Raw genomic sequence first — 22,692 nt, 5'->3', positions numbered from 1 at the left:
AGACTGGACTCTGCCCTTCTGAGCTGGGAATTTCTGGTTAAAGGCTTATAGTGCATGCATATCTGAACTGCTTCTTACTGAAGTTGGTGCGCCTTGTTTGCTGTGGCATAGACTGGGTTCTGGCCTGCTGGATCTAGCTTTGTTTGTGTAACTTGAGCACTAATCCAGGCATTCTCTAAAGTATTCAATTGTATTTATTACTGCTTGGTAGTAACTTGATTAAAGTGTAGCTATCATTATAAGTCTTTTGGATTAAGCACTTGGTCTTCAGACCAGTTGTTTTACATTAGGAAGGTTTGTGGCATGCACTGTGGTGGCAGGACAGGTAGCTTTCATCCTTTTAAGTTGGGAACTGCTGATTGAGAGCCCAGTGTCTGTTATTCTTAGTGTATTAGTTCTGGTTTAAGCACTTGGGCTTCAGGCCAGTTATTTTGCATTAAGAAGGTTTGTGGTCTGCACTCTTTAGGTTCATAGATTAGTACTAAGCTAACTGCCCTTGCAGCCATTTTAAGTCTAGCCAATTATCCCTTGTGTGTCTCAAACCCTGCACCTTGTGTTTGTACGGCAAACACCTTAACCATTAGGCCACCCTCCCAACCCTTGTGGGAGAAGAGGCTGGACTCTGCCCTTCTGAGCTGGGAATTTCTGGTTAAAGGTTTATAGTGCCTGAATATTTGAACTGTATCTTACTGAAATTGGTACACCTTGTTTGCTGTAGCATAGACTAGATCCAGGCCTGCTGCTCTGTTTATATGTTTGTTGTTTGCTTATTTCCCTGGAACGCTAATTCCACCTAATACGCGGCTTCTCAGCGCTTCTGTGGATCACTAGTGATATCTGCATTGCTTACTGTACTTATTTCCTTGTTTCACTTGAAAGAAAGTTACTGTTTGTCGTTTTTGCATTTAAGTTACCTGTAACACATTGCACTTAAGTTACCTGGCACTTGCTCACTAAAGCAATTACGTCAGCACTAAAAATTAAAAGCACTACACACTCACTCCCCACTGGCCCTTGTTTTCAATTATTAAGGAATTCCCAATATTATTTTAGCATGTCCAAAGGTCAGTTGTCAATCTCCTCTCTGGTCCAGCTCCTCTCTGGTCCAGCTGGTGAATCTGGGAATCTTGAGGCAATGTTACAACTGCCTCATGTACGCAGACAACCCTCTCCTCCTCCCAACAAATTCCAACACATGTGAGAGATGCAACTATATAGCCAAACTGGAGGCTAAGCTCTCTCAACTCAGTACTGGCATAACCAGTCAGGAGGAGAAGGAAACCACACTCACTACAATTCCAGTCTCACATAGACCTACCACGACAGCAAACACATAATCACACAAAAACATACTCGGAGGCTCTAAATAAAGATCTGCCTAAGCAGCAGAGACCTCCAAAGCAGACACCCAAGCAACTGCTACCCCAAAACAAAACACGTGCAACACATCTCACAAAGCCAATGTGCCGAACAGTCACAGCCCTTAAGACTAAACAACACACCTGCTACACTTGTAATAGGTGACTCTATCGTCGGGCACACTGACATCCCGCTCACCAGGCTGAACAAGGAGAGGGTCTCGGTGAGCAGCCTGTCTGGCGCTAGGATCCGCCACATAACACAAGCACTCAGGTCACTCCAAGGTAAGTACAAATATGACTCAAGTCATTGTCCATGCTGGTGTGAATGACCTGAGACGTACCTCCCTGGACTACATGAAAAAAGACAGAGGAGCTCTCTGAGCATGTAGCCCAGGCTGGTATGACCCTGACCTTGAGCAGCATCTTACACTCACCAAGAATGATGCCACAATATGAAGATAAGATGATCAATTTCAACAATTGGCTTAAGTACTGGTGTCATTCAAAGGGGATCCAATGCCTGTCCGCTTGGGATGATATGCTCGACAAGTCACGATGCTTCGCTAGGGACGGCTTGCACCTGTCACCCCTGGGCTTTCGGATATTGGCAAAGGCTCTTGCTACCCCCATAGTGCCTTTTTTAGGCAAGGCTCAGAAGACAAACTCTCCTCCATAGGTATCACAAGGGATAAGAAACTAAGATTAATGCTACTCAACGCCAGAAGTCTAAACCTCAAGATGCACGCACTCGAAACTCTCCTTAGCATGGAGAACATCGATATCTGTGCAGTAACAGAAACCTGGTTCAGGGCTCCCGAGAGCACCCCAGCACTACCAAGGTTATGCCTCATGCCATGCTTTTCGGCCCCAAAACTTGGACCGAACCACAAAAGGAGGGGGAGTATCGATATTCATCAAAGATACCCACACCTCCAGGTTGGTGGCAAAGCACGAAGCATCCGAGACTATCCATGTGCAACTAACAGTGGGTAAAACTGCCTTCCAGTTTATAGCCTGCTACAGACCACCCTCCCAAACCCAGGAACCCCACTCGGCCTTCCTGAGAACACTGGAAAATATGAAGGTCTCTCCAAACACCATTATATTGTGCGACTTCAACTACCCAGACATGAAGCTAGAGTAATGCTCCCAGTCTAACACCCTAGCCCAAAGGTTCCTAGAATTTATAAACTCAAATGCTATGGAACAACTTGTTACCACTCCCACAAGAGGGGAAAACATACTGGACCTGATCATCGCCAACATGGGGTCTCTATGCTCCAGATCAGAAGTGTATCCCTCACTGGTAAGATCAGACCATAAACTAATCTCACTGGATATTCACATCCCGATCCCACCCCCTGCCCAGAAAACCACAGTGAAAAACTTCTCTAAAGCAAATTTCACACTCCTCAAAACCGAGGTGGAATCCTTCAAAGACCCCGGGTCTGTGGAAAATACGGCCCAGACCGCAGAATCCTTTATAAACGCATTCTATGAACACATTCAGGAATGCATGGATCATGCGATCCCAAATAAAACCAAGACCCAATCCTCCAAAGGCAGATGTCCTGTCTGGTGGACCCCGGCCACAAGCAAACTATACAATAGAAGGAGCAAGCTACTAAATGATAGAGCAAAATCCCAAAAAGGGAAGGCATCACTGATCAGTATTGGCAAAAAACTACGGGCACTCATAAAATTGTCTAAGGCCAGCTTCGAGAGAAAAATTTCACAGGACACTAAGGATGATCACAAGGCTTTCTTTAGTTATGTTAGGAACCTGGGTGGTAATTCCCAGATATGCTCAGAATGAGTCCAAAATGACAAGAAGTACACTGAACCCACAGACATTGCCAACGTCCTAGCTTACGGGTTCAGCGCAAACTCCCCCCCCCCCCTCCCCACCAAAAGGGCAAATATCTATCCCAGCAGAGTGCTGCCCCCCCCTGACATCTCAGATGCTCGGGTAAGAGCCGCCCTCTCCAAAGCAAAAAACACAGCATCAATGGGACCAGACGGTGTCCCGGGCTGCGTCCTACATGAACTCCAAGAAGAGCTAAACCCAAACATAAAACTACTGTTCAGTCTCAGCCTTACTACAGGATATGTGCCCAAAGAGTGGCGTACAGCAACAGTGGTCCCTCTCCATAAAGGTGGTGCCTCAACGGATCCTGGAAACTATCGCCCCATAAGCCTGACTAGCTTGGTCTGCAAAGCTATGGAAAGGATCATCATGAACCTCATAAATAAAGATATTGGGGACCTACAGACACTGGATCCTACCCAGTTCGGCTTTAAGGGCAGATCCTGCCTCTTAAACCTGGTTGATTTCTTTGAAACAGACACCAAGGCGATTGACGAGGGGAAGGTGTTCCACACAGCCTACCTGGACCTCGCAAAAGCCTTCGATACAATACCCCACTCGGGCATTACAGATAAGCTCACCATCTTAAATATAAACCCCTATGTCACTAGATGGATTGCAAACTGGCTCAAGGACAGAACCCACATGGTTAGAATTGCTGGAGCCATGTCAGACTCCAGACCAGTTACAAGTGGTGTCCCACAAGGCTCAGTCCTGGGACCTCTCTTGTTCGGTATATATTTCTCGGAGGTATAGGCCAACACGGAAGGACTGTGGCTGACCAAGTTCGCAGATGACTGCAAACTGGGCGCCATAATCGACTCTGCAGCTGGCCCAAGCATCCTCCAAAAGGGCCTCATAGAAACAGACAACTGGTGCCAGAGCCATGGCCTCAAGCTAAATGCCAAAAAGTGTACGGTCATCCCCTTTGGCAAAAACAAAGTGCCCACAAATTACCACATAGGGGTAATCCATTAAGTACAGAAGAAGTAATTAGGGACCTGGGGACCCAAGTTGATGGCAAAGTGGTTAGAAAAACATTTTATATAGCCCACCTAATCATGAAGGGATTCACATCTAGATCAGGGGAGGTCATCGTGCCTCTTTACTCATCCCTCATCAGGCCCATAATGGAGTACAATGCCCCTTTTGGGATGTACCTTACCAGACACCTGCAGCAACTGGAAAGACCCCAAAAGTACCTCACCAAGAGGATCAAAGGGCTCAAACAGATGCCGTATGCTGCCCGGTTAAAGAAACTCCAGCTCTACTCAGTGGCATACCGCCTGTTCAGAGGCTATCTGTGCCTGACGTATAAAGTCATGTCCAACCCGGAATTAATGCACATGCTGCACCTCAGAAAATCCAAATCCCATCGAGCTACGCGCTCGAGAGACTTGAACCTCAGCACTGAAATAAATAGGACATGCTGGAGGGACAGATTCATAACCCAGAGGCTCCCTTCACACAGAGAGACAGACACACAGAGAGACAGACACACAGAGAGACAGACACACAGAGAGAAACTGAAGAAAATGGCGTCAGCTGCTTCTTTTATACCTCTGACAACCTGACGACAGCAGCCGACGCAGGACCCATTCAGTCTGGCTGAGGGCAACCTGCCAGCAGGATTACCCAAATGTAATGACTGCAACAGTGAATACACTCTAACATCTACATTTATGGTAAGTGTACACAGCTGTACTTTTCCTTTCCCTGGGAAAGGAATTAGGCAGTTCCTTGTTTTGTTGACATACAGATGTTCATCGTGTTACCCTGTTGCAGTCATCACACTTGGGTTATCCTGCCATCAGGCGGTCCCGCAGTCTGCCCGAATTCCAAAGTCTTGGTCCAGCTTCGGTTGCTGTCGCTTCTCGCCAGGGGTATATGAGGTATCAGACGCCATTTTCTTCAGACTTTCTTGCCGCGTGGTGCCCGAAGCAGAAGCAGTTCGCAAGTGCCGGTCGGCTGACACCTGAGTTTTTCGATTTGAATTTCAGTCCGAAGTCTTCCGTAAAGCTAAGTACCCCATCGGGGAACATTTTCTTGCCGCAGTCCAATGTCAGAAAAAGTTAACAATTGCATTTCTTGTGGGAAGCAAATCCTCATAAGGACTTCCATTCCTAGGCCCAGACCACGACATCACTGGTTGTCGGTTTTGCGCTAGGTTTAATAAACTAACTATCAAAAGCCATTTTGACTTTGCACGGCATTACTTTGGTAGGAAATTAAATTATATCATGCCGTCGGAGCAGCCGACTACCGCCATACTTAAAAACCGCAAGGATAACGGCAGGCAGCCTAGGAACAAGCCAGACTCCGAGGCCTCAGCTGGGCCTGTCGCTGGTTCTCCTGTTTTCAATGAGGCACCTACAGAACTGGAACCCCAGACAGCTGCGGATTCCCAAGTGGAGCCTACTAGGCCGACGCAACCATCTACCGACACCGGAGCAGAAGTAGACACCGGTGTAGTGGAAACGCCTTCGGTTGCAGAGGGTGTCTTCAGACCGACTACACTCACCATTAAATCTTATGCTAAGCTTAAAACTCCTTTAAAACATAAAACCTAAAAAAACTGTACATCAGTCTACAGTGCAAGGCCCCATGCCTAAGAAACAAATGCTTAAGATGGCTGAAGATTTGATTACTCTTATTAGGGGTTCCCATCCCCCTCCAGATAAAAGACCAAGACAAGAGGAGGATTATGCATCCTCTGACCAGGTTTCTCTCTCCTCAGATTCTTCTGAGGAACAGGATTACACTTTCCCACCTTATGAAGATTCTGATGCTGAAGACTCTATTCCCTCAGCATCTCCCCCCTGAAGACTACTACTTTGGGGAAACTTTACATACCACGAGGGAACATTTCCCCTGGGAAGGCCAGAATTACTCTGATTCTAAGAAAAGACTCCGAGAGTTCCTTTTACTACCCCAGCACAGACCTCCTGCTATCTCTCCTGTTTTAATATTGTGGATGATGTCTACTTGGAGTCTAGTTTAAATCCAGAGACTCTAGTTTTAAATCCAGACTCTCTGCCTCCTGCTCCAGCCAAACCAGACAGATACTACAGAGTACCTGACTCGCACAAATTCCTTTATAAAAGCCCTGTAGCTGACCCAGAAACAATTTCCTAGGGTCCTAAGGGAGCAAAAGCTTTATGGCTAAAAATCCTGTGCCCTCTGAAAGGGATTCCAGAGCCCTAGATAGATGGGGAAAGAAAATCTACATCTCGGCAACTCTGGCTATGAGAGTATTAATTTGCCAGTTTCACATGTTGAAATATCAACAATTCCTAATGTCTCCGTTAAAACAAAAAAAATGAGCACACATTCAGAGCAGTCTGAATTCAAGGAAATGCAGGATCTGTTGCATGCAGCTGAACAGGTGGGCAAACATACTTTACAATGCGGATTTGATTCATTGGAAGCTTCCTGTAGAGCAGCTGTTACTGGCTCTCATACGTAGACATGCTTGGTTAAAAGAACAAACCCTCCCCGACCATGTTAAAGCAAAATTATTGGATGCACCTTTACAGCAAGATGTATTATTTGGTGTCAAAGCAGAAGAGGTTTTAAAGAAAATGGAGGATAAGGCAAAGTCTAGGCAAAGTCTAGGCAAACAGTCAAGGATTTTTTGCAGGTACAACTCCCTCGTTTCAGCAGAAATTGGCCAACAAAAAACTGGTCCTTTCCAGCTTCTGACCGATCACAGAGGGGCAAATAAAGACGCCCAAGGGGCAGAGGTCAGTCACAGGGCCCTTACAAACCTCGCCAATGGGGTTCTGCTACCCAGAAAGGAGAAGACAGGCCCCAAGCTAGCAGAAGACAAACACAATGACTCTATCCTCTAACTACCAAGCAATTCTCTCCTGGCAACTCCCGTGGGAGGAAATCTAGCATTTTTTGCAGACAACTGGCACATCATCACAAAAGACAAATGGGTTCTAAACATTTTCTCTCAAGGATACAGATTCTACTTTCGTACCTTACCAAGGATCAAAGGAATGCCAAACCTGCCACCAAATCAATGGGCAGAGGCACAAAAACACGTTACAGCTCTCATGAACATGAGAGCCATTCAACAGGTACCTACATAGGAGCAAGGACAAGGATTTTACTCAAGACTCTTCCTAGTCCCAAGAAAGGACAAAGCATGGAGACCCATTCTGGATCTTTCAATTCTGAACACCTATCTGCAAGTACCAAAATTCAAGATGCTAACACTACAGCAGCTTCTTCCCATGCTGGGCAAGAACCCTTTGCTAGTCACTTAGGGACATGTAGGTATGCCTCCTTGAGGTCCAATCAGACAAAATTGCAGAAGATACCTTCGCTTCTTTGCAGGTTCAACGCATTATCAATTCTCTGCACTGCCCTTTGGCTTATCTACTGCACCCAGGGTCTTCACAAAACGCCTGGCACCAGTAATTGCATACTGCAGGCAAAGAGGAATTCAAATATACCCATACCTGGGCGACTGCCTTATTCAAGGACATTCTTTGAAAGCATCTGGCATTTGTCAAACACCTTCTAAGTTGCCTAGGGTACACAGAAAACGAAAAGAAATCAAAACTAGTGCCCTCACAAAACATAATATTCCTGGGTGCCAGCTTGAATACAATGGCCCAGATGGCTTATCTCACGCCAGACAAGCAACGACAGCTGATTCAATATTTCAAAATAATGGCAACAAAGACCCAACTCCCTGCAAGAAAAATTCTGCAGGCCTTGGGATTGATGGCATCTTGCATACTACTAATACCATTTGCAAAACTGCATATGAGGAAATTACAGTGGTACCTGAAAAGTGTATGGACTCGGCACAGCCACAGCTTGGAAACAATGATACCACTCATTCCCTGCCTTCAACAGGAGTTTCTATGGTGGGCACAAGCATGTCACCTCAACAAGGGTCAGCTTTTCACCTTACCCATAATAGCCAGGCAAACTATGACAACAGATGCATCGGACTATGCCTGGGGAGTACACATGGCAGGGCAGTGCATTCAGGGCAAATGGACTACAGATCAGAGGCAAATGCATATCCATCAAAAAGAAATGCTAGCAGTACAGAATGCCCTAACAGCTTTCAAGGACCTTCCACACCCAGGACAACTAATAATAAAGATGGACAATACCACAGTAATGTGGTACATAAGCAAGGGGGCACAAATTCCTACCCTCTATGCAGGCAAGCAATGACCTTGTGGAACACTGCACTGTCTTACCAGGTTCAATTACAAGCACAATTCCTGCCAGGAAAGAAAAACACATTGGCAGACGACCTAAGCAGAAACATCATGGATCCACACGACTGGAAACTAGATCCACAAGTATTTGCAATGATAGCTCAAAAATGGGGATGCCCAGACATAAATCTGTTTGCAAGCCCCCACATCACCAACTTCAAAAATTTTGCACAAGGACTTTCCATCCACTAGCTTGGAAAGTGGACGCCCTCTCATTCAGTTGGAAAACATTAACAGTGTATGCCTTCCCTCCACTGCCTCTTCTAGCAAAGGTACTGCTGAAAGTCAGATTAGAGAGGCCACAAATGATTCTCGTTGCACCAGACTGGCCATGCCAGCATTAGTATCCAATTTTAAGGAACATGGCCCATGGCCCACCATGGATTTTGCCACAAATTCCTCACCTGCTCACCCAGTGAGACTATCGGATTCTACACGGCCAGCTCAAGACTTTAAACCTGGCTGCATGGCAAATTACCTAAACAACCAGCCAACACCTTTATCCAAAGCTGTTATGGATGTTATTCTGGAGGCCAGAAGACCCAGCACCAGGAAAACCTATTTAGACAAATGGAAAAGATTTTGCACCTGGAACCAGTCTAAAGGCCTAAACCCCCTTGATCCAAACATCCCTCAAATTCTACAATATTTAACAGAGAATGTTACACAAAGGACTTTCCTTTTCATCTGTTAAGATCCACGCCTCAGCAATTTCAGCTCATTATAGCACGGATCCTCCTTTATTCTCACATCCACTCCTAAGACAGTACCTCAGAGGGGCTAAGAACTTAAGACCGCCAAGGAGAGCTCCAACCCCTACTTGGGATCTCAACTTTGTTCTGGAAAAGCTTACACTGCTGCCCTTTGAACCAGCTTTTTCAGCTGATTTAAAATTTCTTTCATGGAAAACTGCCCTACTGCTAGCAATAACCTCCGCTAGAAGAGTCTGAGCTACAGGCACTAATGGCAGTGGAACCTTTCCTCATTTTTCATCAAGACAGAGTCTCTGTATGAACTAATCCTTCCTTTATGCCAAAGGTGGTATCCAGTGTGGCCCTAAACCAAACCATTCACTTGCCCACCTTCTTCCCAAATCCCCAGAACAATGGAGAAAGACTCCTGCACTCTTTGGACATTCACAGGCAATTACGTTACTACTTGGATAAAACTAAGGCTTTCAGAAAAACTGACCAGCTCTTTGTAGCCTATGCTACAGGATCACAAGGAAAAGCTATCTCAAAACAGACCATTTCTAAGTGGATAGGGCATTGCATACGTTTCTGCTACACACATCATGGGTAACCAGTACCTGCTAACATTAGGTCCCACTCCTCCAGGGCTACAGCTACATCAGCAGCCTTTCTCAGGGGAGTGCCAACCAAGGATATTCTGGAAGCTGCAACTTGGAGTTCACCCTGCTGCAGTCCAGGTTACCCACCCTCCATCCCCTCTGAACTAGCTGAACTTATTTCTACCACTCTATCCTATTCTACTTCTGTGGTGTATTTGCTTGTGCCATCTGGGGTAAGTAAAACTGAAGAAAATGGTGTCGGATGCCTCTTGTATACCCCTGGCGCTCTGACGTCAGGGAAGAAGTGACAGCAACCGACACCGGACCAAGACTTTGGAATTCGGGCCGACTGCGGGACCGCCTGACGGCAAGATAACCCAAGTGTGATGACTGCAGTAGGGTGAACACTCGAAAATCTACATTTATGGCAGGCACAAAACTGTACTTTTTGGTGAATAGTGAGTGGGTAAGTTAGATTCAGTGGATCCTACTTTCGTTGATTGAAAGTGTGTGTGTGTGTGTGTGTGTGTGTGTGTGTGTGTGGATGTAGATTTTATATATATATATATATTTGTGTGTGTGGTACATGAGGGTTTTTCTTGCAGTTTTTACTGAATGGTTTGACTTTGTGACCTTTTTACCATTTGGTTTGGCTTATTTTTACATGTAGACATGCACGTGGTATGTAAGTTGTCCTTGTGAATGTTTGAGATTATAAAAAGATGATCTTACTGGATGTTTTATTTCCTTTTTGCTTTTCCTGCTACATTCTTCTCAAGCTGTTATGCGTTTGTTTTACTGAAACTTATTCTGTATTTGGGCTTTGAATACTTTAGGATGGATGCAACACTAAAAGAACTCACAAGTTTAGTAAAAGAAGTTTATCCTGAAGCCCGAAAGAAAGGAACACACTTCAGTTTTGCAATTGTTTATCCAGACCCGAAAAGACCTTGTTACAGGTAAGGTCGTTTTTTTTTTTTTTTTTTAACGGCTGAGGAGAGTGAAATAGTCAAGGTGCTGTATAGTGCTAGCTGCTAATGCGGTTTGTCTACATTGTCTGAGGATGAAAATGCTGATTCAGCTCTCTGTCTCTCTGTCTCTCTGTCTCTCTGTCTCTCTGTCTCTCTGTCTCTCTGTCTCTCTGTCTCTCTGTCTCTCTGTCTCTCTGTCTCTCTGTCTCTCTGTCTCTCTGTCTCTCTGTCTCTCTGTCTCTCTGTCTCTGTCTCTCTGTCTCTGTCTCTCTGTCTCTCTGTCTCTGTCTCTCTGTCTCTCTGTCTCTCTGTCTCTCTGTCTCTCTGTCTCTCTGTCTCTCTGTCTCTCCATTCTTATAGTATCAGAACAGTTCCTGAAATTAATCTGGCTACATTTGTTTTCCTTCCCAAATCATCTGAAGGGCTATGTGGCCAATCATGGAGCTAAACAGCACTTCTAGACCAAGATACTTTCTTGGAGTTTAAAATAGCAAGGATGAAGTTGAGCAGCCAAGTTCAAAATTGCCTTTATGGTGAATCTTACTGTTAACTCTGTAAAGGTAAAACTCAATTATTAGAAAGATTATCTGGCTCCATTTGTCTTCTCCTTTTTGTGGAGTAAATGAAATCCATTGATCATGTATTTGTGTGAACTTCTGCTTTGTGAAATTTATTCTAAGTTTTCTGAAGGAGGTGGCATTGTGTTTTCCCATGCCTCTTTCTAGAAAGTTTCCCTTTGGCCATCTTAATCTGGTGCGCATTTTTAGATGATGTTGTAATAATGAATAAAAGTGGTAAGGTTAGCAGTGCTGTGATAAAATTGCTGTCACTAATAGATGTTCTTCGTGTTTCACTGTTGCAGTCATCCCACTTGGGTTATCTGTCTGCAGGTAGCCCTCAGTCCGAATACCAGAGTCTTAGTATTTCTGCGACGGATGCTGTCGCTTCTTCCATGACGTCAGGGGTATAAAACAGGCAGCCCAACACCATAATATCAGTCTTTCTTGCCATGGAGGAGCCCGAAGCAGAAGCAGTTCGCAAGTGCCTGTCGGCCTCTAACTGAATTTTTAATTTTCAAGTTAATAAACCTGAAGTCTTCTAAAGCCAAGTACCCCGATGGGGGATCCTTTTTTCTTGCTCTAACCAATGTCAGAAAAAGTTAACCGTTGTCTTGCCTGTGGAAAGCAAATACCTCAGAGATTTTCATTCTTACTGTGTCACTTGTTTAGGCCCAGACCATGACTTCCCTCACTGTCTGTTTTGTGCCTTGTTTAACGCCCAAATTATTCATCTTTGGGCTAGCTTTGTCACTAAATTCCTTCGCTCTTGTTCTCCGTATTCCAAAATGGCTTCAATAAGCCATCAGACTACCAATCTTCCAAAAAAAGTAAAGATAAAGACAGAGGCAGACTGCATAGGTCCAAAGCTGCCGATGCCGCTTCCATTAAGTTAGTCGCCAGTCCACCGGTACTCAAGTGCCTTTGCAGCCCCTGATGCCCGCTTCTATGGATTCACAGGCCTCTGCTGCCCCTGATGCCCGCTTCTATGGATTCACAGGCCTCTGCTGAAACCCATTCGGAGTCCAGTATGCCGAGAGTTGCTTCTTCGACTATGGAAGCTGTGGATGTCTCTACCTTGGATGGGTCTGGAGCTGCTTTGCAGGCACTGGCTTCTGAGGGTGTATTCCGTCCTACCGATGTTCGAATTAAACAAATGGCTTCATTTTTAGCCAAAACTGCTGAGTTTCTTAGGCCTCGAGTATGCACTACGCCTAGAAAACAGACGACCAAAGCGCATGCTCAAGCTCTCATGCCACAAAAACAAATGCTTAAAATGGCTGAGGACCTTATTATGCTAATTAAGGGAAGCCTGCTTCCCCTTGCTAAGAGACCAAGAATGGAGTTCCCTTCTGATTCTACAGACCAGGAGTCCGATGACTCTGACCCTTCTGATTATCAGGGCATGCCCTTATCAGCTTTTGAGGATTCAGATGCAGAGGAATCCATTTCCTCTGCCTCCCCTGTCAGCCTTTGAGGATTCAGATGCAGAGGAATCCATTTCCTCTGCCTCCCCATCAGAGGATTTTTCTTTTGGTGAAACCTTACATACTTTGAGACCATTTCCACTGGAAATGCCAAGACTACCCTCAGTCCAAAAAGAGACTCTGAGAATTTTTAGAGTTACCTCAGCACAGGCCTCTAGCGATCATCCCTGTCCTGGATGTTGTCTTTATGGAATCCAGTCTTACTCCAGACACTACCACCGGCCCCTAGAAAACCTGACTGGTACTACAGAGTACCTGATTCCCACAAGTTTCTTTTCAAGAATCCTACTGCTGATTCAGAGGTAATTTCCCAGGGACCTAAAGGTATTAAGGCTACTACAGCCAAAAATCCTACCCCTTCAGACAGATTACAGAGCTTTAGACAGATGGGGTAAGAAGGTCTATATCTCTGCAACTCTTGCTATCAGGGCATTAAATTGCCAATTTCACATGCTTGAAATATCAGCAACCTATTATGGAACAAATTAAACAAAAAATGGTATTTCCAGATTGTGCAGAAAACAAAGATTTACAAGAGCTAAAGCATTCTGAAAGCCAAGTTAGTAAGCATACTTTGCAGTGTGGCTTTGATGCCCTAGAAGCATCTTGCAGGGCTGCAGTCACTGGTTCTGTACTGGGAAGACATGCTTGGCTGAAGGAACAAACCTTGCCAGATCATGTCAAATCCAAATTACTAGATGCTTCTTTAAAAAAGGACCATTTGTTCTTAGAAGTGCAACCACCTAGATTCAGTAGGCATTGCCCTTCAAAACACTGGTCCTTTCCAGACCTTCCCAGGCAAGACCAGTCTTAGGGTATGCAGAGATCCAAGCAATGGAGTGCCCCCACCCTAAAACGGAGTGGTAATTCGCCCCCCTATGGAAAAAGTTCACAATGACTTTTCAAATCAACTTCCCAGCCCTGCCCAACTGCTTGTGCCCCTAGGAGGAAAACTTGCCCTTCATGCAAAAAACTGGATGTCCATCACTCCGGACCGATGGGTCCTCAGCATTGTATCCCAGGGGTACAAATTCTACTTCCATTCACTGCCAACCCCAAGTGGGTTTCCAGACCATCCTCCAAACCAGTGGCCAGGGGCCCAAAAGCAAGTACTTTCCCTGCTCAATATCAGAGCTATTCGGCCTGTTCAGTAGAACAAAGGGATCAGGGTTTCTATTCCAGACTTTTCCTGGTGCTCAGAAAAGACGGCTCTTGGCGCCCTATCCTGGATCTTCAAACTCTCAACACCTTTCTGGTAGTCCCACAATTCAAGATGGTTACCCTGCAACAGCTTCTCTCTCTGCTAGCCAAGGATGCCTGGCTAGTCACTCTAGACGTAAAAGAAGCTTATCTTTACATCCACATAAGGGAGTCATGCAGGAAATATCTACGTTTCAGGGCAGGATCTACATCATTTCTCTGTACTTCCCTTTGGCTTATCTACTGTGCCCAGATTATTGACAAAATGCCTGGCTCCAACCATTACATACTGCATGCAGAGAAATATCCAAATGTACCCATACTTGGATGACTGCCTGATTCAGGCGGACCGTCAGGAATTGCTGCTTCAGCACGTGGCATTTGTAAAAAAAACCTTCTCACTTCATTGGAGTACACCATCAACGAAAAGAAATCTCAACTGGTACCCAGTCAAAAGATTGTATTCCTAGGAGCAAGCTTGGACACAACTTCCCAGATGGCATTTCTAACTTCAGAAAAACTGGTCTATCTGACAGACTACTTCATACAAATGGCCACCAGAACCCAGCTATCTGCAAGAAAAATACTGCAAGCCCTAGGGTTCATGGCCTCATGTATTCTGCTAATTCCATATGCAAGACTGCATATGAGGAAACTTCAATGGTACTTAAAAAGTCTTTGGTGGAAGCATTCTCAGATTTTGCAAACTGTCATTCCTAGGGCAGAGTTCCTTTGGGCAGAAGCATGCAACCACAACAAGGGACTGCATTTCATTAAACCCTACGGCAATCAAACCCTGACAACAGATGCATCAGACTATGCATGGGGGGCCCACATGGGAGGCAAATGCATTCAGGGCCACTGGAGCCAAAGGCAGATTCTTCCTGCACTTCAATCTAAAAGAGATGCTAGCTGTACAGAATGCTCTAACAGCCATCCGATACTTAATCCGTCCAGGACAACTGCTGATAAAAAGTCAACACCACAGTTATGTGGTACATAAACAAACAGGGGGGAACCCATTCTTTCCCACTCTGCAGGTTAGCCATGACCCTGTGGAACACAGCCTTGAGCAACCAAGTACATCTACAAGCTCAATTTCTGCCAGGCAAGCAAAATTCTCTAGCAGATGACTTGAGCAGAATTCTCCTAGACCCACATGAGTGGAAATTGGAGCCCAACATGTTAAGCCTTCTGATCCAGAGGTGGGGGACACCAGAGGTGGATCTCTTTGCCTCCCCCGAGAATGACTAGTTAAGCAAATACTGCACCAGGAACCCTCACAGCAGAGCCTGGAAGCTGGATGCCCTATCCTTTCAATGGGAAAAACTCTCAATCTATGCCTTTTCTGTTGCCCCTTCTCTCAAGAGTACTACTCAAGATAAAAGAAGACAAGCCAAGGGCAATTCTGATTGCCCAGGACTGGCCATGCCAACACTGGTACTCACTCCTGTGCAGCCTGCCAACAGTACCACCCTGGCACCTACATCAGAATCCTACCCTGATGTCTCAGCAGGAGGGACAGAGTTTGCATCCACAGTTGCAAACCCTAAACCTTGCAGCCTGGCTTATCCCTTGAATACCCCACCAGCAACCCTCAGCAAACAGGTGCTGGATGTCATTCTTGAAGCCAGAAGGCCTAGTACCGGGAAATCCTATGCTGAAAAGTGGAAAAGATATTGTTCTTGGACTCTGTCTAAAGGAAAGGAGACAGCTGTGCCCTCCTTGCCTCTAATCCTGGACTACCTAACAGAACTAATACACAGAGGCCTATCTTCCTCCATTAAGATTCATGCCTTTGTCATCTCGCTCATTATAATACTGAGCCGCCACTTTTTTTTTTTTTTTTTTTTTTTCCTCACCCTCTCATCAAACGGTTCCTGAGAGGGGCTAACAACTTAAGGCCCCCAAGGAGAGCACCCACCCCTGTCTGGGACCTTAACTTTGTATTGGAAAAGCTCACACTTCCACCTTTTGAACTTGCTGCTTCAGCAGAGATAAAAATTCCTCTCTTGGAAAACAGCCTTGCTTTTAGCCATAACTTCAGCTAGAAGATTGCCTTGAGTTACAAGCACTAATGGCAATGGAACCATTCATTATTTTCCATGCTGACAGGGTTTCCTCTCAGGAGTAACATGTCCTTTACACCTAAGGTGGTGTCCAGTGTGGCTGTAAACCAATCCATCCATTTATCAACCTTCTTCCGTAACCCTCAGAATAAAGGGGAAAGGATCCTGCACTGTCCGGATGTGCACAGACCGCTCTGGTTCTACCTTGACGGGACTAAGCCTTTCAGAAAATCTGACCAGCTGCTAGTCAGCTTTGCTACAGGGGCAGAGGGTAAGGCCATTTCAAAACCATTTCCAAATGGATAGCACACTGCATCCATTTCTGCTACAAGCACCATGGAAAACCAACACCTTAGGGGGTCAGAACACATCCCACTAGGGCTACTTCTACCTCTACAGCATTTCTCAGGAGAGTCCCTATCAGGGACATTCTGGAAGCTGCATCCAGGAGTTCTGTACACGTCTTCACCAAGCATTACCACTTGCCTATCTTTTCCAAATCCAGGGCTGGATTTGCTACAGCAGGGCTGGATTTGCTACAGCAGTCTTGCAAGGCCTATTAGCCAGCCCTAACACTTCTTGACTGCCTCCACCCTTCCTCATCTTTGGGAATCAACCCAATTGTGTTTGACTGCAACAGTGAAACAAGAACATAGTACAGTTGTGTACACTTACAATAAATGTAGATGTTCAAGTGTATTCATTGTTGCAGTCCTGGTTTCCCTCTCTCCAGCTCCCTGGATGTTCGTGTTACCCTGCTGCAGTCATCACACTTGGGTTATTCTGCCATCAGGCGGTCCCGCAGTCGGCCCGAATTCCAAAGTCTTGGTCTGGCGTCGGTTGCTGTCACATCTTCCCTGACGTCAGTGCGCCAGGGGTATATGAGGCATCCAACACCATTTTCTTCAGTCTTTCTTGCCGCGCGGTGCCCGAAGCAGAAGCAGTTCGCAAGTGCCAGTCGGCCAACACCTGAGATTTTCAATTCGAATTTCAGTCCAAAGTCTTCAAGGCCAAGTACCCCATTGGGGAACCTTTTCTTGCCTCAGTCCGATGTCAGAAATAGTTAACAATTGTATTTCTTGTGGGAAGCAAATACCTCATGAGGACTTTCATTCTTATTGTATACTGTGTCTAGGCCCAGACTACGACGTCACTGGTTGTCGGTTTTGTGCTAGGTTCAATAAGCGAACTATAAAGCGACGCTTTGATTTCGCACGACACTACTTCAGTAGAAAATTTAATTACACTATGCCGTTGGAGCAACCGACTACCGGCGTGTATAAAAAAAAACGCAAAGATAAAGACAGGCAGCCTAGATCCAAGCCAGACTCCGAGGCCTCGGCTGGGCTGGTCGCCAGTTCTCCAGTTTTCAGTGAGGTGCCTATGCAGCCCCTGGCGACCGCAGAATTGGAACCCCAGACTGTTCGGATTCTCAAGCAGAGAGTTCTAGGCCGACAGTCATTTTCTTTAGGCCCTACCGACAACATTGCAGAAGGAGAAGCCGGTGCTGTTGAAACACCTTCGGTTTCAGAAGGTGTCTTCAGACTGACTACTCTCACCATAAAATCTTATGCTAAGCTTAAGACTCCTCTCAAACCAAAAAAGACTGCATTTCAGTCTCCAGTTCAAGGCCCCATGCCTAAGAAACAGATGCTTAAAATGGCTGAAGATTTGATTTCTTTAATCAGGGGTTCCCAACCCCCCCCCCCCCCTCAGACAAAAGGCCTAGACAGGAGGAGGATTATGCCTCCTCTGATAAAGTGTCTATTTCCTCAGGCTCCTCTGAAGAACAGGATTACTCTTTTCCCCCTTATGAAGATTCTGATGCTGAAGATTCCATTCCCTCAGCTTCTCCCCCTGAAGACTATTCCTTTGGGGAAACCTTACATACCATGAGGGAACATTTCCACTGGGAAGGTCAGGATTACTCCGACTCAAAGAAAAGGCTCCGAGAGTTTCTTTTACTCCCTCAGCACAGACCACTTGCTATCCCTCCAGTTTAGACATTGTGGCTGATGTTTACTTAGAATCAGGTCTAAATCCAGATTCTCTGCCTCCTGCTCCAGCCAAACCAGATAGATATTATAGAGTGCCTGACTCGCACAAATTCCTTTACAAAAGCCCTGTTGCTGACTGAGAGACAATCTCCCAGGGTCCCAAAGGGGCTAAGGCTTCTATGGCTAAAAAAAAAAACACACCTGATGTACTTGTAATAGGTGACTCTATCGTCAGGCACACTGACGTCCCGATCACCAGACTGAACAAGAAGGTCACTGTGAGCTGCCTGTCGGGCGCTAGGATCCGCCACATAACACACGCACTCAGGTCACTCCAAGGCAAGTACAAATATGACTCAGTCATTGTCCATGCTCGTGTGAATGACCTGAGACTTGCCTCCCTGGACTACATGAAAAGAGACCTAGAGGAGCTCTCTAAGCATGTAGCCCAGGTCGGTATGGCCCTGACCTTGAGTAGCATCTTACCCTCACCAAGGATGATGCCACAATATGAAGACAAGATGATCAATTTCAACAATTGGCTTAAGTATTGGTGTCATTCAAAGGGGATCCAATACCTGTCAGCCTGGGATGACATGCTCGACAAGCCACGTTGCTTCGCTAGGGATGGCTTGCACCTGTCACCCCTGGGCTTTTGGATATTGGCAAAGGCTCTTGCTACCCCCATAGTGCCTTTTTTAGGCAAGGCTCAAAAGACAAACCACCTCCATAGGTATCACAAGGGATAAGAAACTGAGTAATGCTACTCAACGCCAGAAGTCTAAACCTCAAGATGCACGCACTTGAAACTCTCGTCAGCATGGAAAACATCAATATCTGTGCAGTAACAGAAACCTGGTTCAAGGCTCCCGAGAGTACCCCAGCACTACCAGGTTATACCTCGTACCATGCTTTTCGGCCCCAAAACTTGGACCGAACCACAAAAGGAGGGGGAGTATCAATATTCGTCAAAGATACCCACACCTCCAGGTTGGTGGCACAGCACAAAGCATCAGAGACTATCCATGTGCAACTAACAGTGGGTAAAACTGCCTTCCGGTTTATAGCCTGCTACAGACCACCCTCCCAAACCCAGGAACCCCACTCAGCCTTCCTGAGAACACTGGAAAATATGAAGGTGTCTCCAAACACCATTATATTGGGCGACTTCAACTACCCAAACATAGACTGGGAGCATTACTCTAGCTCCAACACCCTAGCCCAAAGGTTCCTAGAATTTATAAACTCAAATGCTATGGAACAACTTGTTACCACTCCCACAAGAGGGGAAAACATACTGGACCTGATCATCACCAACATGGGGACTCTGCTCCAGGCCAGAAGTCTGATCACTCACTGGTAAGATCAGACCATAAACTAATCTCACTGGATATTCACATCCCGACCCCACCCCCTGCCCAGAAAACCACAGTGAAAAACTTCTCTAAAGCAAATTTCACACTCCTCAAAACCGAGGTGGAATCCTTCAAAGCCCCTGGGCCTGTGGAAAATACGGCCCAGACCGCAGAATCCTTTATAAACGCATTCTATGAACACCTTCAGGAATGCATGGATCATGCAATCCCAAATAAAACCAAGACCCAATCCTCCAAAGGCAGACGTCCTGTCTGGTGGACCCCAGCCATAAACGAATTATACAATAGAAGGAGGAAGCTACTACATGATGGAGCAAAATTCCAAAAAGGGAAGGCATCTCTGATCAGTATTAGCAAAAAACTACGGGCACTCATAAAATCGTCTAAGGCCAGCTTCGAGAGAAAAATTGCACAGGACACTAAGGATAATCACAAGGCTTTCTTTAGTTATGTTAGGAACCTGGGTGGGAATTCCCAGATATGCTCAGAATTAGTCCAAAATGACAAAAAATACACCGAACCCACGGACATTGCCAACATCCTAGCTGACGGGTTCAGCGCAAACTTCTCCCCCCCCCCCCACCAAAAGGGCGAATATCTATCCCAGCAGAGTGCTGCCCCCCTGACATCTCAGATGCTGAGGTAAGAGCCGCCCTCTCCAAAGCAAAAAACACAGCATCAATGGGACCAGACGGTGTCCCGGGCTGCGTCCTACATGAACTCCAAGAAGAGCTAAACCCAAACATAAAACTACTGTTCAATCTCAGCCTTACTACAGGATATGTACCCAAAGAGTGGCGTACAGCAACAGTGGTCCCTCTCCACAAAAGTTGTGCCTCAGTGGATCCTGGAAACTGTCTCCCCATAAGCCTGACTAGCTTGGTCTGCAAAGCTATGGAAAGGATCATCATGGACCTCATAAATAAAGATATTGGGGACCTACAGACACTGGATCCTACCCAGTTCGGCTTTAAGGGCAGATCCTGCCTCTTAAACCTGGTCGATTTTTTTTGAAACTGTCACCAAGGCCATTGACGAGGGGAAGGTGGTCCACACAGCCTACCTGGACCTCGCAAAAGCCTTCGATACAATACCCCACTCGGGCATTATAGATGAGCTCACCAGCTTAAATATAAACCCCTATGTCACTAAATGGGCTGCAAACTGGCTTAAGGACAGAACCCACTTGGTTACAATTGCTGGTGCCATGTCAGACTCCAAACCAGTTACAAGTGGTGTCCCACAAGGCTCAGTCCTGGGACCTCTCTTGTCCGGTATATATTTCTCGGAGGTACAGGCAAACATGGAAGGACTGTGGCTGACCAAGTTCGCAGATGACTGCAAACTGGGTGCCATAATCGTCTCTCCAGCCGACACAAGCATCCTCCAAAAGGGCCTCATAGAAACAGACAACTGGTGCCAGAGCCCTGGCCCCAAGCTAAACGTCAAAATGTGTATAGTCATCCCCTTTGGCAAAAACAAAGTGCCCACAAATTACCACATGGTTGTGGTAATCCATTAAGTACAGAAGAAGTAAGTGGGGACCTGGGGACCCAAGTTGATGGCAATCTCTCATTTGACAACCACGTGGCCAAAGTGGTTAGAAAAACATTTTATATAGCCCACCTAATCATAAAGGGATTCACATCTAGATCAGGGGAGGTCATCGTGCCTCTTTACTCATCCCTCATCAGGCCCATAATTGAGTACAATTCCCCTTTTGGGATGTACCTTACCAGACACCTGCAGCAACTGGAAAGACCCCAAAAGTACCTCACCAAGAGGATCAAAGGGCTCAAACAGATGCCATATGCTGCCTGGTTAAAGAAACTCCAGCTCTACTCAGTGGCATACCGCCTGCTCTGAGGCGATCTGTGCCTGACGTATAAAGCCATGTCCAACCCAGAATTAATGGACATGCTGCACCTCAGAAAATCCAAATCTCGGGGGCGTGGCTAGGATGTAGACTGGTTGGCAGCATCTTTTCTCAGCTCTGCACTCAAAAGATATTTCTGACAGGAATTTTTAAAAACTAGATATTGTAGACAAACCTATTTTGTTGAATTACTTCTACTAATATCACTAGAAGTATACAGTGCAAAAAATTTGGCTTTAAACATTATTTTTCCTGTCAAAAACAAGAAGGAAGGTATCTGAATCTACTGAAAATGAGCTTTTCTAAGCATACCACGCATGACCAGACGATGAAAAAGGAGATGCAGTCCTTATTAAATGCTATACAAGACTTGTCAGTGAAATTTGACAAAATGAATACCAAACTGGACACTTGAGGAGAGATCTACAAAACAAATACAGCAACTACAAGAAATAATGACGCAACAGAAGTCTCAAATAGCTGACGTAGAGAGATCCTTAAATGATACTGAGGGCAGACTCTCAGAACAAGATCTTCAGCTACTTTTTTATCGCAACAAAATGCTTCATTACAAAATAAAATAGAGGATCTAGAGAACAGGTCCAGATGAAATAACCTTTGCATCTATGTGCTACCAGAGAAAACAGAGGGAGATAACATGGTGACTTTCCTTACTACCTGGTTACCAGTAGTTTTAAAATTGCCTGAAGCTCTTTCTTATGGAATTGAAAGAGCCCACAGATCCTTAAGAGCTGCTTCATCAACCATCAAATGAAAAAATCACCCGAGATCAATAATAGTAAAGTTTTTTTCATCACAGGACAAGGAACTTATTTTAAAAACAGCATGGTCAACTTCTCCAGTTAAATACAAAGACAACATAATCAGATTTGATAATGATTATTCTGCTGGAGTTATAACTGCAAGAAAAGAATGTCTCCCTCTGATAAAGGAATTGAAAAAAAGACAACTTAAAGTCCACTTGCTGTTCCCTGCAAGAATAAAAATATTTTTTACTGAAGTTCCTAAAACTTTTGACACTCTGCAAGCAACAGTTTCTTATCTTTCAGCTAATAAAACCTTGGATAATGTGGAAGAAATGGATTTCTCTCAGTTTGGGGTTAAGCGTCACTTAGAGAAAAATGAATGGAGCACTGCTGACAAGAAGAAGAAGAAACAATAAAAGACATATGAAAAACACAAACCTTATTGTCTTCTTATTTGCTCTGTAAGGCAAAAAAGTTCTTTGAAAGCATTCATGCTTTACACGTGTCAGTCTTTGAAACAATATAAATACAAGATAAGCAGGACATTTTATAACTAAAGGAAACAACCCTAAAAGAAAGCAAGGTAACATATCTTTCTCTATTACAGTGTAAATACTTAGTCAT

General features: G+C 45.3%; 1 protein-coding gene across 3 annotated transcripts in view; it reads left to right on the top strand.

Annotated features, from left to right (window-relative positions):
• The window catches only part of SAP18 (Sin3A associated protein 18), a 235,448-nt gene that overhangs the window by 93,303 nt on the left and 119,453 nt on the right, over positions 1–22,692 (top strand). For all 3 annotated transcript variants that reach the window (XM_044073182.1, XM_044073184.1, XM_044073183.1), the window contains exon 3: positions 10,605–10,727. In XM_044073182.1, the coding sequence (XP_043929117.1) occupies positions 10,605–10,727 (123 nt within the window). The remainder of the gene's footprint in view (positions 1–10,604; positions 10,728–22,692) is intronic.

Source organism: Protopterus annectens, chromosome 5.part1 (genome assembly GCF_019279795.1).
Source record: "Protopterus annectens isolate FY-2018-M chromosome 5.part1, PAN1.0, whole genome shotgun sequence".
NCBI lineage: Eukaryota > Metazoa > Chordata > Ceratodontiformes > Protopteridae > Protopterus > Protopterus annectens.
The sequence above is the reverse complement of the archived record's forward strand: the minus strand, read 5'-3'. Positions and strand labels throughout refer to the sequence as shown.